At 34.3% G+C, this 15,761-nt stretch overlaps 1 protein-coding gene across 3 annotated transcripts in view; it reads left to right on the top strand.

Annotated features, from left to right (window-relative positions):
- Nucleotides 1-13,887, top strand: part of LOC117205620 (ras-related protein Rab-32) — a 57,857-nt gene extending 43,970 nt beyond the window's left edge. For 2 of the 3 annotated variants that reach the window (XM_033444230.1, XM_033444229.1), the window contains exons 2-4: nt 8,118-8,346; nt 10,057-10,382; nt 11,657-13,887. In XM_033444230.1, coding sequence (XP_033300121.1) covers nt 8,118-8,346; nt 10,057-10,382; nt 11,657-11,770 — 669 coding nt within the window. In that variant the 3' untranslated portion in view covers nt 11,771-13,887. Of the gene's footprint in view, nt 1-2,145; nt 2,718-8,117; nt 8,347-10,056; nt 10,383-11,656 lie in introns of all 3 variants that reach the window. The other variant, XM_033444228.1, reaches the window with a different exon arrangement.
- Nucleotides 13,888-15,761: the final 1,874 nt, after the last annotated feature.

Below are 15,761 nucleotides of genomic sequence, written 5' to 3'. Positions count from 1 at the left end.
TGGGATTTGTACTCTGGGTGAATAGAATTTTACTTACTTACAAAGATTACATGGAATTTCTATTCTACATATAAATAGAATCTTATATTATGTAAAAGTTATTGTATAGAATGCGTGGAATATCTACGTTCTATGTCTAATACATAGAATTTTGTGTATGAAATTTATATGGAACTTGAATTGTACGCGTATAAAATCCATAGAATTGACATGGAATTTGTGCTGCACATTGAACGTGTAGCATGCGGAATGTACTGAATTTTAAGTACAAAATTTACATTCTATACATTGAAATCGTCAATCAAATAGTAATTGCCAATTATTGTAGGTACATAAAAATTCTGTATTATAGTCTATCAATCATTCATACATGTATTGAATCATATAATTATATTTATATACATATATGTATGATACATTATAATATGGAATGATTTACGGTTACTCTATGACTGATGATCAAGTGGAGTCTATAACTTGTAATTGGTAAAATAATGCTTTTTAGAAGTTTATGAGATCTCTTTGCATTATGGTTCTTTATGGTGGTTGGTTCTATTTTGATCGAGGGATTTGATTAATGTCACTGTTAGTCACTGATGAATGGCACGGATTAAAATAATATGATTCAATTGGTTCTGCTTTATGTCAGGTTTTAATAAATCTGACAGACACTGATAGTATTATACACATTATAGTAATCGTCGTTTCATTATTGTGCTCGTAAATTCTAGAAAATTCTAGAAAGTTCTAGAAAATTCATTATAATATGATAAACGGACATTCTCTTAATATCTTGGAATTAATTTACGTGTTGTAATGTAAATCATCAGACTGCGACAAGCGGTTTTAGTTTCGGTTTTGGTTTTTCTACTTGTTAATTATTTTGTATTTTTCCAAATCTTTTAAATTAATTAACGCCATGTAATACCATTAGCACTCGAGTGCATGATTCGAGGTGTTAAGAATAATTAACTTAACTGCTCTGATCCAAATACGATTTAACTTTAATAGGATTTATTAGCTAATTAGTTTCAGTTCAATGAGCAGCCACTCTTTAATTAACTCAACTGAATTTCCAATACTAGGAAATATAATTAACGTGGAATAAGTCGGCTCAAGTTACAACGAGTTATTCTATCTGACTCAAGTACTCGATCTAGGCTTCAGGATAATTAAATACTTAGTTCTGATAACTTCAACATCCACTTTTATTTTTACTGTTTTACATTACACTAACATTTTATTTAATTTAACCATCCGATTTCAACCTCAACATCCACAACCACATCGCTGTTCAACATCCATCTTGAATCGTATTTTCTAACAACACTCACACTTTAACTCGTCCGTTGAATATCAACTTCAACATCCACAACCCCATCACTATTCAACATCCATCTTGAGTCTCATCTTTTTACAACACTCACACTTTAACTCGACCGTTGAATATCAACTTCAACATCCACAACCACATCACTGTTCAACATCCATCTTGAGTCTCATCTTTTTACAACACTCACACTTTAACTCGACCGTTGAATATCAACTTCAACATCCACAACCACATCACTGTTCAACATCCATCTTGAGTCTCATCTTTTTACAACACTCACACTTTAACTCGACCGTTGAATATCAACTTCAACATCCACAACCACATCACTGTTCAACATCCATCTTGAGTCTCATCTTTTTACAACACTCACACTTTAACTCGACCGTTGAATATCAACTTCAACATCCACAACCACATCACTGTTCAACATCCATCTTGAGTCTTATCTTTTTACACGCTCTAACTCAACCATCAAAGTTGAAGTTTAGTTCATGCTTGCTGTTCTACAGCCCTGACGCTTTAACTCAACCATTGAATTTCAACCTCAACATCTACTATTCTTTGACATTCAACTATATCCTCATCATACCGCATAATACGAAACTTGAACCGCTACGTACTAACATCCTGTAACCTACGTTCGAAGATGTCGTCGTCTCGACTCTCAAAGACCGCCACATCATCATCATCATCATCATCATCATCATCATCACCACCATGACAATCACCACCATCATCACCTGAAATTGCCATTGAACGAACCCTGCGAATCCGACGAATGAACCTGGTGCGATTATCCGCGTGCGCAGATTCCCAATCCTCGGAGAAATCTCCTCGTCTGGAAGCTCGGTGCAGCTCGGCGCTTCCCTATGCGCTTTCAAAATGGGCGGAGCAAAAGCCGCCGAAACCAACGTCGACCGAACCACCTAGAAAATCCAAATTGAACACGAAATCCGAGTCCGAGTCTGGAATACCAAAATCGTCCCCTCGCGAGGTTAGACGAAAATTGTCCTTATTGGAGGAGAAACGGGCGATTTTTCAGCGTCGTTTGTTCGAAACTACTCGTGACACGGATTCGGGCGAGACAGTGATCGCTGTTACCGTCGACGACGACGATAAATCGCCGTCAGTGACGGAGAAGGAGAAACGAGAGGAAAATCAAACGAAGAAGAAGGCGAGGCATATCAGTGTGAAAAAGTTCGACACGTTCTCCACGTTCGAGGGTACGTTCGACGAGGAGACTGGAGTTGGCTATCTGGCTGGTATCGAGGAGGATTATACCGAGAGCTACGATAGACAGCACGATAGTTACCTGGCTACTGTGGGGTCGATGATGGCCGACAACGCGGAGAAGAGCAAGGTCGTCAGTCAGGATAGCATGGTGAGGAACTACTTGTGTACCCACCGTAGTTTTTCTGTCTTTTAATGGCTCTTCTCTTATTTTCCATTATTGTAATATTTATTTATTTATTTATGTACTTTAATATGGATAGTATGGCGAGAAACTACTTGCGTGGTCACCGTAGTTGCTTTATTTTCTTGTGGCTCTTCCTTTGGTTTAGTTTTCTTATTATAATATTTATTTATTTTGATATGGCTTCGATATGCGGTGAGAACTTGTATAGTGACCGTAATTTTTCTGTTTTTTTTTCTCTTATACATGTCTATATTTATTATTACAATATTTAGTTTATTTATCTGTATATTCCTATTATTATTATTATTATTTTTATTTTTATATCCGTTCGTTTATTTCTGGTTTTTTGGTGACACTATAGGGAACATTTCTGCGTTTTTCTCTTTTAAGTTTGAATGTTTTATTGCATTGGGTGTCTTTTTTTCTTACTATCTTTGTCTCTACGATTTCTTTGATGCATTTCTCTCTGAGTTTTCACTTCTCTTCTGCTTTGGAATATTTCACTCGGTTTCTTTCTTTGGTGCAGTAATGTTGCTGATGATCTTTTTCTTATTTTTAAAACATTTTTATAGTAAATATCTTTATGTTTCGCTCCTTCTAGGAAGCTTTTCTCTTTGAACATTCAACACATTCTCGCTCTTTTCTGACTTGTAGTTCGCAAAATTTGCGGTTTTGCAAAATTTCACTAGCCACGTTAGTCCAATTATATACAATATGAAAGAGCGTTTGCATATTTAAAACGTACAAAGTATTGGAGCGAATTACTCCACTTGGCCGTAAACAAGTCCCCTAACCTGCCCCAACCTGAACCGACCATCCGCAAAAATACAAGATCTTTCTTCGACTTGGAGTAAAGACACCGAACTCGATACTCGTTAAAACTCGTGTACTCGGCTCTAATATTTTTCTCTCTTTGGATTCCCGTCGTCATTTGCATAATCAGGTTTCCCTTTCTCGATATCGACACCCGACACAATTTCAAAACACCGCGAACGTTTCTTTGCATCTGTTCGCCCGTAGAAACCTGTAATCCTACGACGCAGGAATCATAAGGTAGTCTCGTTCTGCGGTTAGGATTTGCGGTTGCCGCGCGTCGAACCCGCTCTCTTCGCTTTTGTCCCGTGTATTTTTCACTCGACCAACCCCTGCAACGACCGATGCTCTCGAGTTACGTCGCCTGCCGTGCTTTATCTCAACAGTGGCGTCTTCTATCTCAACTTCTATATAGCGTAATAGAGAGCTGAAAAGACGATTAGTCGAACGAATACCTGATTTATTATTTCTCATCGACTGTTTCTCATGGAATGTTTAATACGGAAATACGGAAAGTTTTCAATGTAGCGTTTCTATTTCCAGCTTTGTACATCGTTTCATTTCCATCGTATCAAATTTTCTTACACGAGGATGCTATCAGGTGCAAAAACGAATAATCCAAGTTTGCTAGCGAAACACAAAGTGTTTATTCGAAGGGAAAATACTGCAAGTTGTTCGTTCAAAGTATTCGTGTAACTTTGATTCGTCGAATGGTCAACTCCATCGCGGAATAACGTTGCGTCTCTAGACAAGTTGCAATCGTCAGGGACTTGACGAAGGAGGACGATCCGTGAAATTGCTGCGCGATAACGCCAGGCCGTACGCTGCTTCTATGACAAAAGACACGAGCTTGTAACGAGTCTTGGACGTCCTGCGGCAACCAGCTGATTCCTTAGAGACATTAATCCTTTGGATTGCCACCTGTTCCGATCGATGTAACGCGCTTCACCTGTTATCCGCTTCCAGTTAGTGCACACGATAGAAAAATGGGATGGGATGAAAGTTTCAAGAGATAGAAAAATGTGTCGACGATTGTGGATCTTGTGCAAGCATTTCGCCGTGGTGGAATTCCAATTGAAATTTCAATTTAGAATTCCAAATTCTACGCGAAGAAAATTATATTGTATCGGTGTGTTGTGGAAAATTTGAAGTAAGGCTTCCTCGTCAACGTTACTCACGATTAGTAAACAGGCAAAAATTCCAAAACATAAAGATATCTTCTTTAAAGGCGCCAAGTTAGCCCCTTAAATATTCCACTGCCTAGTTACTTCACGTATAGTGACTTGATCTTGTGATAATATTTACAATTCTGTACAAATATAATTTATGATTAGCATACAAAATTGGTATTTGTCATCGTATGCCGGGTAATTTAAACGAAAACACGAAACAATTTTTCAAGTAGAAAATTTAAATGTTTCTAACGAAAACCTGGCGCTTTTAATTCAGCTTGGAAAATTAATATTTATCTAAAATTAATATATATTTATTTTGCTCTATAGCACATGCTCTATACACAGAGAATTATACAGAATTTGTGATTCTAATTCTAACGTTCAAGTCTGTAAATCTTTCCATCTTAACATCGACATTTCTCCAAAAAGTTTCGTTATTAAATTTTGTTATTATCTAAAGATGTAACTGAAGATGAAGATGAAGATGAACGTGATGTTACGATGACATAATTTTCAAACTTACGAAATCGCCAGATGTGAGGAAATTTCTAAGTGTGATAATGCATGTTGTTTTTAAACGAAACTTAGCTGCCATTAAACGCAGTGTACCATAGCGATGTTGCTGCATTATGGAGCATTGTACAACTGGCAACGTTATGGCTTCTACCTTTACAGCACACTATAGTTTATGGTTACGGCTTCGTGCGGTATTTTCCATGGCAGATTATCCTGCTGAGTGTAACCATACGTCACACCTATCATATTTCTAATAGTCGTTTTATTTTGTAGAATACACGATGATTCTGTTTATGCTACATTAGTATTAGGCGATGTTTCTTTTTGTTCCAATTTCGAATCTTTTGGTCAATTAATAATTTACTTATTAAGACGTAGAATTTTGCTTGTTTGTAAGAGAAGAAAATTATGGTTGATTATGATTGATTATATTTATTTATTATAATTCTAATAAGCAGAAATAGAGATTAATAACCGCTGCAAATAAATTATTATTTATATTATTAATTAATGATATCATTAATATTTATATTATATTATATTGTTAATATTAATGATATTATAAATTGATATTATTATTAATTAAATTGATGGCAATATCATAATAGCACATTATGCTAGTATAGTATGTAGTGTAAGCATACTTTATTATAAATTGATATTATTATTAATTAAATTGGTGGCGATATCATAATAGCAAATTATGCTAGTGTAAGCATACTGAATGGTAACTCCTAAAAGTAATACTTAAAAGTAATAAAATATGGAAACACGCTGTATTATTTATGAAATGTGTAATTATCTACAATTAGAACGTGACAGAAAGAGATTATAACATATTACGATATTATTTGCTTGCAGAAAAGATTATAATTTGTTACAATACTATCCTATCGCTATGAAGAATTTAGCAACTAGCGATTTTCAGAAATATATCGATTAATATCATTATGGTGTACCGATAAACTACAATCGTTAATTTTGGCACAGCCCTAACGATTTCAACTAAATTGAATATTTTTGTAAACGTTTAGAGCAAAATGATCCTCGCTTATAACGTAATTCAAATCTGTTATAAAAATAAAATAAGAAATTACTTTTGTATATAACAAACTACGATAATTCGAACAAAGCTACGCTCATCTGCTCACACATTTTTGAAGGAGTAAAAATGTAAATAAATAATGTGAGAATTAAATTAACTAGCGTTTGATAAAACATTGTCGTACGTCACGGTAGCTTTCTATTGACGAATTTACATTCTAAAATGATTATCACCGGTGAATCATCCGCTTAGAGTTCATCGATCGGTTCGTAATGCCGAAGAAACTTTGATTCTCGTTAGTTTAGACGAACCTGGTAATGAGTGAACATCGGTCAGGCTGAACGCATTTGCAGTAGCATTTTAAGTAGAACATTAATCAGAAGCAATATGGGCGTGAAAAAGAAGAACAAGAAGACTGTATCGTTTCTGAATATCTCTGAATCGAAAGATAATTCGAAAAATTGGAGATGGTGCAGGGTTAGTTCTTTAATTATCTTTAACTATTTCTTTCTTCTTCTTCTTTTTTTCCTTTTTATTGATCATGTGATTCGATGTTTGATCATTATTGTGTTCGTTTATTAGTGTCTAGAGTTAGTTAATAATATTGTGCAGTGAAAGCAACGACGAATGTAAATTAAGAAGAGAAAACAACATCGTAAATCAGACTCGGTAATATTTGCATTGGGAGTTGTTGGATCGTTTTATTATGCTTCCATTACGTGCTTTACTTGCTACTTGTCGCTTTCTTCTTTGCTCGTAGCTCGATAAGATAAGTAAAGTTGCGAGAAAACGTAGAGACGCAACATGGTTGCATGAAATCGTGAAACGTAACATCTTCACGAATTATACTCGATATTAAGATAAATTAACGCGTATTCAACTTTCTATGACGACGTACAAGTAAAGTCGAAATTACAATTCAAATGCAAACTTGAAAGTTACATGCACCACGTATATGCGATTTCAAATTTCACCGATTGTTTAAAAGATTCTGCGATATTCGTAAGAATCAGCTTAATTTCGAATCGAAGTAAAATACTACAGTGAATTGTAATCTTTCTTTTTTCCTTTTCGTACGTTTTAGAATGCTAATTTTGTTACACGAGTACGCATAATGATTATTGTATAATTGTGTCAAATAGCGAAGAAAATAGTTGCATAACGAAGATAAGAGAAAGAGAAAAGTAATAAAAATGGTATTATTCGTTTGAGAATATCAGACAGAGAATAATGAGTGTTTGAGATAAGTACTATAATAAGCCTTTATTTATAACTCGACCTGGATAATTTTTTTAAATCACTAAACAACGTTGCCAGTTAGCAGGCAACTAAGTGAGCAGGAAATTAGGTGCCTTCAACGTACTTCAAACAGGATAAATTTCCAAAAGAAATAATTATAATACTTATAGAATTTTACACAACAAGGATGCTATTCGAATAACTGATAATAAATAAGATATAAGATAACATAGTCGGTCTAAAAATTCTTTATGTCGTTAAAACGTCAAAAAATCGTTACGACGACGATATAATAATAATAGAAAGAAATTTTGGAGTTTCTCCTCGTAATAAATTTTCCAAAAATGGAACGTGTTTCGAATAATAATAGAAGAAGATTCTATCTCTTCGAAACAACGTTACCATTTTATAATTTAAGTTCAACATTGATACGAATGATATTAATGATGAGGTCTGGTGTTAATAATAATCGAAACATAGTAATAAAAATTAAACAACAAGAAATCGTTTATAAACGATAGATTGTCGAAGAATTGGCGATTAATGGCAATGGAATTTTGCTTTCTGTTTGCACAGTCGTCACAGAACAATGCGCCGAATGCCGGATTAGGCGATAAACGAGAACACTTGTATAAAATCCTGGTAATTGGCGAGCTGGGCGCTGGAAAGACGTCCATTATCAAGAGATACGTTCATCAATTCTTCTCGCAACATTATCGCGCGACGATTGGCGTTGACTTCGCACTGAAAGTGTTGAACTGGGACCCGCACACGATCATAAGGCTGCAGTTATGGGATATCGCAGGTTAGTCTTCTCCTTCTTTCTTTCTTTTTTCTTTATTTAGTTTCTTTAAGCTTCTTCCCTTTTTCTTGTTCGTTTCTTTCGTGAATTGTTAATCCTTACGTCTTTGATCTTCTTACGTCTTTTTATTCTTCCTTTTGTTTTCTTTATCTCTGTACTCTTCGTGCCGTATGAATTATTTCTTTAAAACTTCAAAGTCGATGACTGGATAATGGTAAACGAACTTATTTTGCATGATTATTGTTATGGAGAAAGAATAAATTAGAATTCCAGTCGTTTATCGGATATATCTTGTGATATTAAAAAAAGCAATTGATTAGCGAAATTTTACGTCGGATAATCTTCTAATAATATATTAACGAAATGTTGCATGATGAAGATCATCGGAATTTAGTTTCTTTCATAAAATCCCATGTCATGTTAAAAAGCAACAGAATATTTCGTTAAAAATATTCTGCCATTGTGAAATTGTATGCCATTGAATTAAAATACGTGTACATATACCTAATTATAAAATATAATACAACAATCAAATTATTTATATATATCTATGACGTATGCAGTCGTTTAACTGAGATTGCTCGTAGAAGAATAATTCGTAAAATGAGATATTAGTAAAAATAAACTTGGCGCCACTGAGCACACCGCCTATGCAGAAGTTTCGTCGAAGTCTCTTTTTTCTAATAGAAACAAGCGCAGAAAACGTTTGTCGTATGAACGACATCATGTTGCAACACATTGAATAAATTCATTCCAATATAAACACTTGAGTAAACTTTAACATTATACAACGACACTAAGCAAGTCTACCTTTCTGTTTACTACTGACCAGGTCAACAGTAATTGGTCATTATTGCTATTAGCGTTGTAGAACTAATTATTGAATCAGTGCAACAACGATAATCAAGCCTACCTTCCTGTTTGCTACTGTCCAAATCAAGAGATTGTTGCATTAGTGTTGTATAATTAATTGTTGAATCAGTGTAGTATAACTAATCCTCGAATTAGTATTGTGTACCTAATGGTTGAATCAATGTTGTATAACTAATTGTTGAATCAGTGTTGTATAACCAATTGAACTAGCGTTGTACAACAACCAATTAATTGTTTACTCCTGTCCAGGTCAAGAGATTGTTGTATTAGTGTTGTATAACTAATTGTTGAATCAGTGTCGCATAACTAATCCTCGAATTAGTATTGTATACCTAATGGTTGAATTAATGTTGTACAAGTAATTGTTGAATCAGTGTTGTACAACCAATTGTTGAAGTAGCGTTGTACACCAACTAATAATTATAACAATTAATTAATTGTTTACTACTATCCAGGTCAAGAGATAGTTGTATTAGTGTTGTATAACTGATTGTTGAATCAGTGTCGCATAACTAATCCTCGAATTAGTATTGTATACCTAATGATTTGACTTAATGTCATATAACTAATTGTTGAACCAGTGTCGTATAACTAATCCTCGAATTAGTATTGTATACCTAATCGTTGTAGTAGTGCTGTGTAACTAATTATCGAACCAGTATCGTATAAGTAATTGTTGAATCAGTACCGTATAACTAATCCTCGAATTGGCATAGTATACTTAATGGCTGAATTAATGTTGTATAACTAATTGTTGAATCAGTGTTGTACAACCAATTGTTGAATTAGCGTTGTACACCAACCAATAATTACGTCCACCTTGTGTTTACTACTGTCCAGGTCAAGAGAGGTTTGGCAACATGACGAGAGTGTATTACAAAGAAGCAGTGGGCGCGTTTATAGTATTCGACGTGACGAGAAGCGCGACCTTAGACGCAGTGGTGAAATGGAAACAAGATTTGGACTCGAAAGTGCAACTTCCTGACGGTTCACAAATACCTTGCGTCCTTCTTGCGAACAAATGTGACCAGCAGAAGGAGGGTCTAGTGAATTCACCAGCGAAAATGGACGAATACTGTAAAGAGAAGAATTTCGCCGGATGGTTCGAGACTTCGGCCAAGGAGAATATTAATATCGAGGAGGCTGCACGATTTCTTGTCAATAAAGTGAGTAAAAATGATTGACAGATTCTGTATCTATTTGTTAATGAGATTACAAGGCTAACTTTTTCCATTTTTTGTAGCGAATGATTAATTTAAAGAAATTGTTTTATTATCTAGACTAAGCCAGGATTTTGAAGATTCGTTAGATCATTAGAAAAATCATTGGTTAACGGATTATTTAGTTGTTATTAGGGTTAAAGAAATAATTGTTTTATGCAATTATAATTATTTTTTGAAATGAACAAATTTTGAAGAATCGTCGCAAAGAAACTGACACTATCTTTCATTCCGTGTTAATAGATCGAACAGAAAATTAGTAATTTTTTATTAGACTTTTATCGTCGATTATTTATGCAATATTCTTTTCATACGTTTCACCACTAATTTCACGCGATATTGTTACGAAGATAGACGATTTTTCATTAATAAAATTCAAGTCAAATTTATTAATGATTGTTTATTGAAATCAGTCGAAAGCTCAAGGAAACTTTTCATTGCAAAATGAAAATACAAAAATTCGTCGTTCGAAGAGTATCATTTTATTATAATACGATGAATAAAACGTAATAATGAAATTAAGTAAACGAGTGTAGCTCTTAAACATGAGAAAGAAAATACTCTATTGGATATTCTCTGCCGTTGTTTTCCTTCATCTAACCGCGGAATTCAATTGACGAAGATACGTCGCCCGAGTTATTTATGGAATATCATATTGCCCTCCTCATTAACATACGTACAAGCTCGATGGATTTATCAATGACGCATTTTCGCGTCCGGGTGATCGTCTTACGGTGCATATTTAATTGTTGTTCGTTAACTGAAATTAATTCAAAGCCGTGACAGCGTCTATTTGACATCTTTCTTCCACATCGTTCAACTTCGCAAAACAAAAATTAAAGAAAATTGTCGAAATTTATATATAAAACATAAGCGTCAATCGACACAAGTGAAAAATTTCGAAAAATGCATTCATAAATTTCTTTGGTCTGCGAATATAAAAATGGTACGAAAAGGGGAGGCAACGAGGCGAAAGTACGTTAAACAAATGTCAAAGAACATAATTATCGATCACTCTAATTCGTAGATGGCTGAAATAATAATAGTGGGTGCGATACACGAGAGACAATAATTTGAAAAGACGCAGAAAAGAATGTCAAAAAGATGGCCTCTGCGAATGGCTCGTATAAAAGTGGTACGAAACGAGGGAAACGATAAAATTCGCAGGGAAAATCTGCTCTTCAACTTCGTTAACAAACCTGTTTGCTTTCTTCTTGCAGATACTTCAGAACGACCAGATGATGAAAGGCAATGGCTCCCAGGATCAGACAGATGGCGAGCGGTTCGCACTGAATCAAACGCCAACGAGTTCAAAGAAATCCTGTTCCTGCTGACGAATCGGTAACCAACCGATAGCAGGATCGTCGGGTCCGTTATCGTGGTCCTGCCATCACCGTTTAGCCATCGGTGCCATGACACGAGAGTGCAGTTCTGCTTGGTCCACGTCGACCATCGCCGTCGTCGTTGGATCTCGTCTCGATCGTGTAACCAATTTCCTCCCTGAGAAACGAACCATAATAACGATCATTCCATCGATCAAAGTCATCTTTTGTAAGATTTCGATGCTTCCTCGTACATCGTCGTACATGGTTACTGATTGAGAATTTATGAAAATCGAGCATAATTCTTCCATTTGATCTTTGTAAATATGCATACATATATATATATATACAATGACGGACGAAAGAAAGTTTAAACGATACTGTTTTATTATGACTTTATTCGAGTTTTAGAAAGCGGAATTCTATTTTACGAGTACGATGAATAGAGGCGATATATATATTCAAAGAATGTGATTGTTACCAAAATGGTGAAAAGCATCCAGTACGAAGTTACCAATACTCGTATATCATGGACTGAGGGTTTTTATACATTTATAGGAAGGTGCAAAATTGCACGGAATGCACATAATATGATCCACGCTATAGTGCTTCGCATAACACTTTTCCATCGAGATTCCACTCTTTTGATTATATCCTCAACAATATTAATTTGTATAAAAATCTCCAGTCTAAGCGTGTACAGGTTGCAATTTTAAACTTTCTTTTGATCACAACTGTTTGTGATTCACGTTTGTCGGAGGTTCGGCTGGGTTTGTCGAAGAAGGTGAAACTTGGAATGCTGAATAAGCGTGGAGAAAGTAGAGTTTTTAAAATATTGGAATTCTTAGACGTAGTCAGGCTGACTAATTCTTCATCAAAGTGTTGAGAATTCACAATGATTTTATAGATTTTCTTTTGTAGTTCTCAAGGGATTTGAACGATTCTTTTTCTACTGTATATGAATGTATTCTGTTTCCTTGCGTTACGTTTCTTCCTATACTTCTCATTTTAATTCCTTTGAGATCGAAGACAAGTTAAGAGTAGACAATCGAGAGTGTCATTTATAAGACGAATAGTAAATAGCAAATAGCAAATTAAACATTCAAGATAGACTTAACATCTTCCCTTGAGTTCTACACTAAATACCCAACTACACTGAATTCCTTCATCTGCTTTTAAACAATTTTAACGTTATCGTCCTCCGTGTCTTTACTTACAACGTGTTCTGTATGTTTTCCAAGTATCCATTGTTCGATTCCAATCATTTTATAGTCCACTTATATCGCTCCTTACTTTTGTAAAAAGAAAATTTGGAATGTTTCAACTTTTATGCGAACGTGATTCGTCTCGGCATTCTGAGCTCACCATTCTTCTAAATCTTCATAATTATGGCTTCCATCAGAAAGAAACAAAAGAATGATAAGAAGATTGTGAACGGATGAAGGTTGATCGAAAGCCAGCACCGCTTACAGGACGTTTTCGTTAACGCGAGACTACTACGATGAATAATCGATGTATCCGTCGCTGAAAGAGCCTGTGAAAACGCTCCTGCTCGAACTTTGCGACTCTTACCATTCCAAAAGATCGTTTTCATTACCTTAATTCTATATTTCGTTATTGCTGTACAGTATTGAACGCGAAAGTTTTAGAAACACGAATAAGGACAGCTATAATAAATAATTTCGACATAATGGATAAATGTCTGAGAGGTGGATTAACGAATACTTGAAATGTACAATTCGACTGTAAAGTAATTTGCATTTGTTAGGTATCTTGGATTTTTGTTCATTTTTATTCAGTAACTATTCTTCTGTAATTTTTACATTCGTACTTCGTTTTCTGTCTCCACCTCTTGGTCTTAGAAGACTATGCTAACGTAAGCCTAACGAAATAAACCACTCTGACGTTCCAGCGATTTTTATATCAATTCTAAATCTTAAGTTCTACCTGTTTTCTCTTTATTTTTATTTTATTTTTGTTTGTTTGTTTGTTTGTTTTTTTATTAAGAAAAAAGAATATAGTGACAATTCACGTCGACGATTAACAGCGTTCACGAATTAAACAACGAATTAACAACCTGTCGATCGTTAGATGTAACATTAAGAATTAAGAAAACAAATTTACTTCTAGTTTCCTGCTTTTTTTAATTAACGAGTGACGACGACACTGACCTTTATGGACACTGGCCGCGACTTATTCTAATCGAACTGAAAAGGTAGCTAAACTATGTTAGCCGACTATCGATCACTTACTATAATAAGTCTAGTTTACATATATTACCGCTCAAAAGTATCTGGGCATTTATTTATGTACTCTTGATAGATTGCGACTTAATCGTAAGACGAAGAAGAAGCTTACGTTGGTTTAATTCTTTATTGTAATCGCTGTTATGATATTATAAAACGTTACAATGAAGTTAGTTGCCAAAAGCAGAATATTCTACGACAAATTTATTTCTAGATACTAATCTTCAAAGTCAAAAGTCTCTTAAGTCAGATAAACAAAATATGAAAATAAGATGTTATGGAAATTCAAAGATACAATATAGATATAATATAAAGATTAGAAGCACCAAAGTTTCTATTTGTTTTTGTTTTTAAACGTAAGCGATTAGTTATGTAAAAGGTCAATTGACAGAAGCTTGCTATTATTTCAACATTTACAATATTTACAAAGAACTGTACTCATTAATAAAATTAGTAATAATTTTCATCGGTATTTACTAGTATGCGTACCATTAGCAAGTTTTTAAATGAATCATTTCGATTTACCTAATCTCCATTGATTTACAATTCCATTAAATTCATAAATATTTCATTAAATCTTTTCCATTGATCTACATTTCATTACTCGTGTGTCTATTATCAAGCAAAAATTGACGTACTAAGTCTAAATGTCCAGATACTAATGAATGGGTAGTATGATCATTATTGATCGTTCTTCAACGAATTTTGGTCCGTCGATGAAAACTAAAACTGTGTTCCACGTTGAAAGCCTGACTGCTTGGAAAACGTTTCATTTTCTATATAATAACGTCGACCTAAGTAGAGTTTTTTATACGAGTAATTATTAATGTCCACGATATATGTATTTAACAGAGGAAATGTCGTGAGTTTCTGCGTTTTTCTATGGAAAAATGACGTGGTGCCACGTGTTTTCCTGTCTCTTTTATCGTTTCTCCTTTTTTATTAAGACGAAAATACGTTGTTCGTACGTATTATATATTATATACAGATTGTATTTATATGTATAAGAAGCATGTTATATATACATATAATTTATAGTAAAGTGATTGAGATTCAATATAATGGCCTGTTGCAAAGCATTTTATTTTTCCTTCATTTCTGCCACGTATTTTTAGAGCAATTCCATTCTTGGTTTACTAATTCACACGGAGAGAAAAAAGGAAAAAGGAGAAAAAAATATTTTAACAGAAAAATATAAATCCATATATCCCTGTTTCAATGTATCTCCAGTTAATTAAATTCAATTCGTAGACAAATAATTTTTCCTTCGTTTCTTGAGACTATCATTTGATAATAGTTTAAATGAAACTTTCGCTCGTACTTCGTTCATTCATATACCGACGAGAAAGGATAGGAAAATATTGGAAAATATACATCCGCATATTTGTCCTAAATTAATTAAATTCAATTTGTAGACAGATAACTGGATGCAGTGCAAATAGCTTAATAATTTCACTCTTGTCCCACTCGAGTTGCTCAACTATGCATTAGACAATGAATATTACGTAGTGCAGGACACAGGTGTCCTTAGACGATCCTACTATCATAACGTTACGTAGAATGTACTCTCACTTTCTGCGATGCTATTAAACTGTCCACTACTACAATCAACCAGTATCCAATCACGTCGCAGTCCTCGAATTTATATAATCTTCGTGAAATCAGCATCTTCTTAAGTTTCTTCTCCATAAAAATCCGACTGAAAAATTTATGTCATTCGTGTATAAATTAATTTCTATCATCAGGATATAAAATCG

The sequence above is a fragment of the Bombus bifarius genome, unplaced genomic scaffold, assembly GCF_011952205.1.
Source record: "Bombus bifarius isolate JDL3187 unplaced genomic scaffold, Bbif_JDL3187 scf7180000007992, whole genome shotgun sequence".
In the NCBI taxonomy this organism is placed as follows: Eukaryota; Metazoa; Arthropoda; class Insecta; order Hymenoptera; family Apidae; genus Bombus; species Bombus bifarius.
This window is presented reverse-complemented; position numbering and strand designations above follow the sequence as displayed.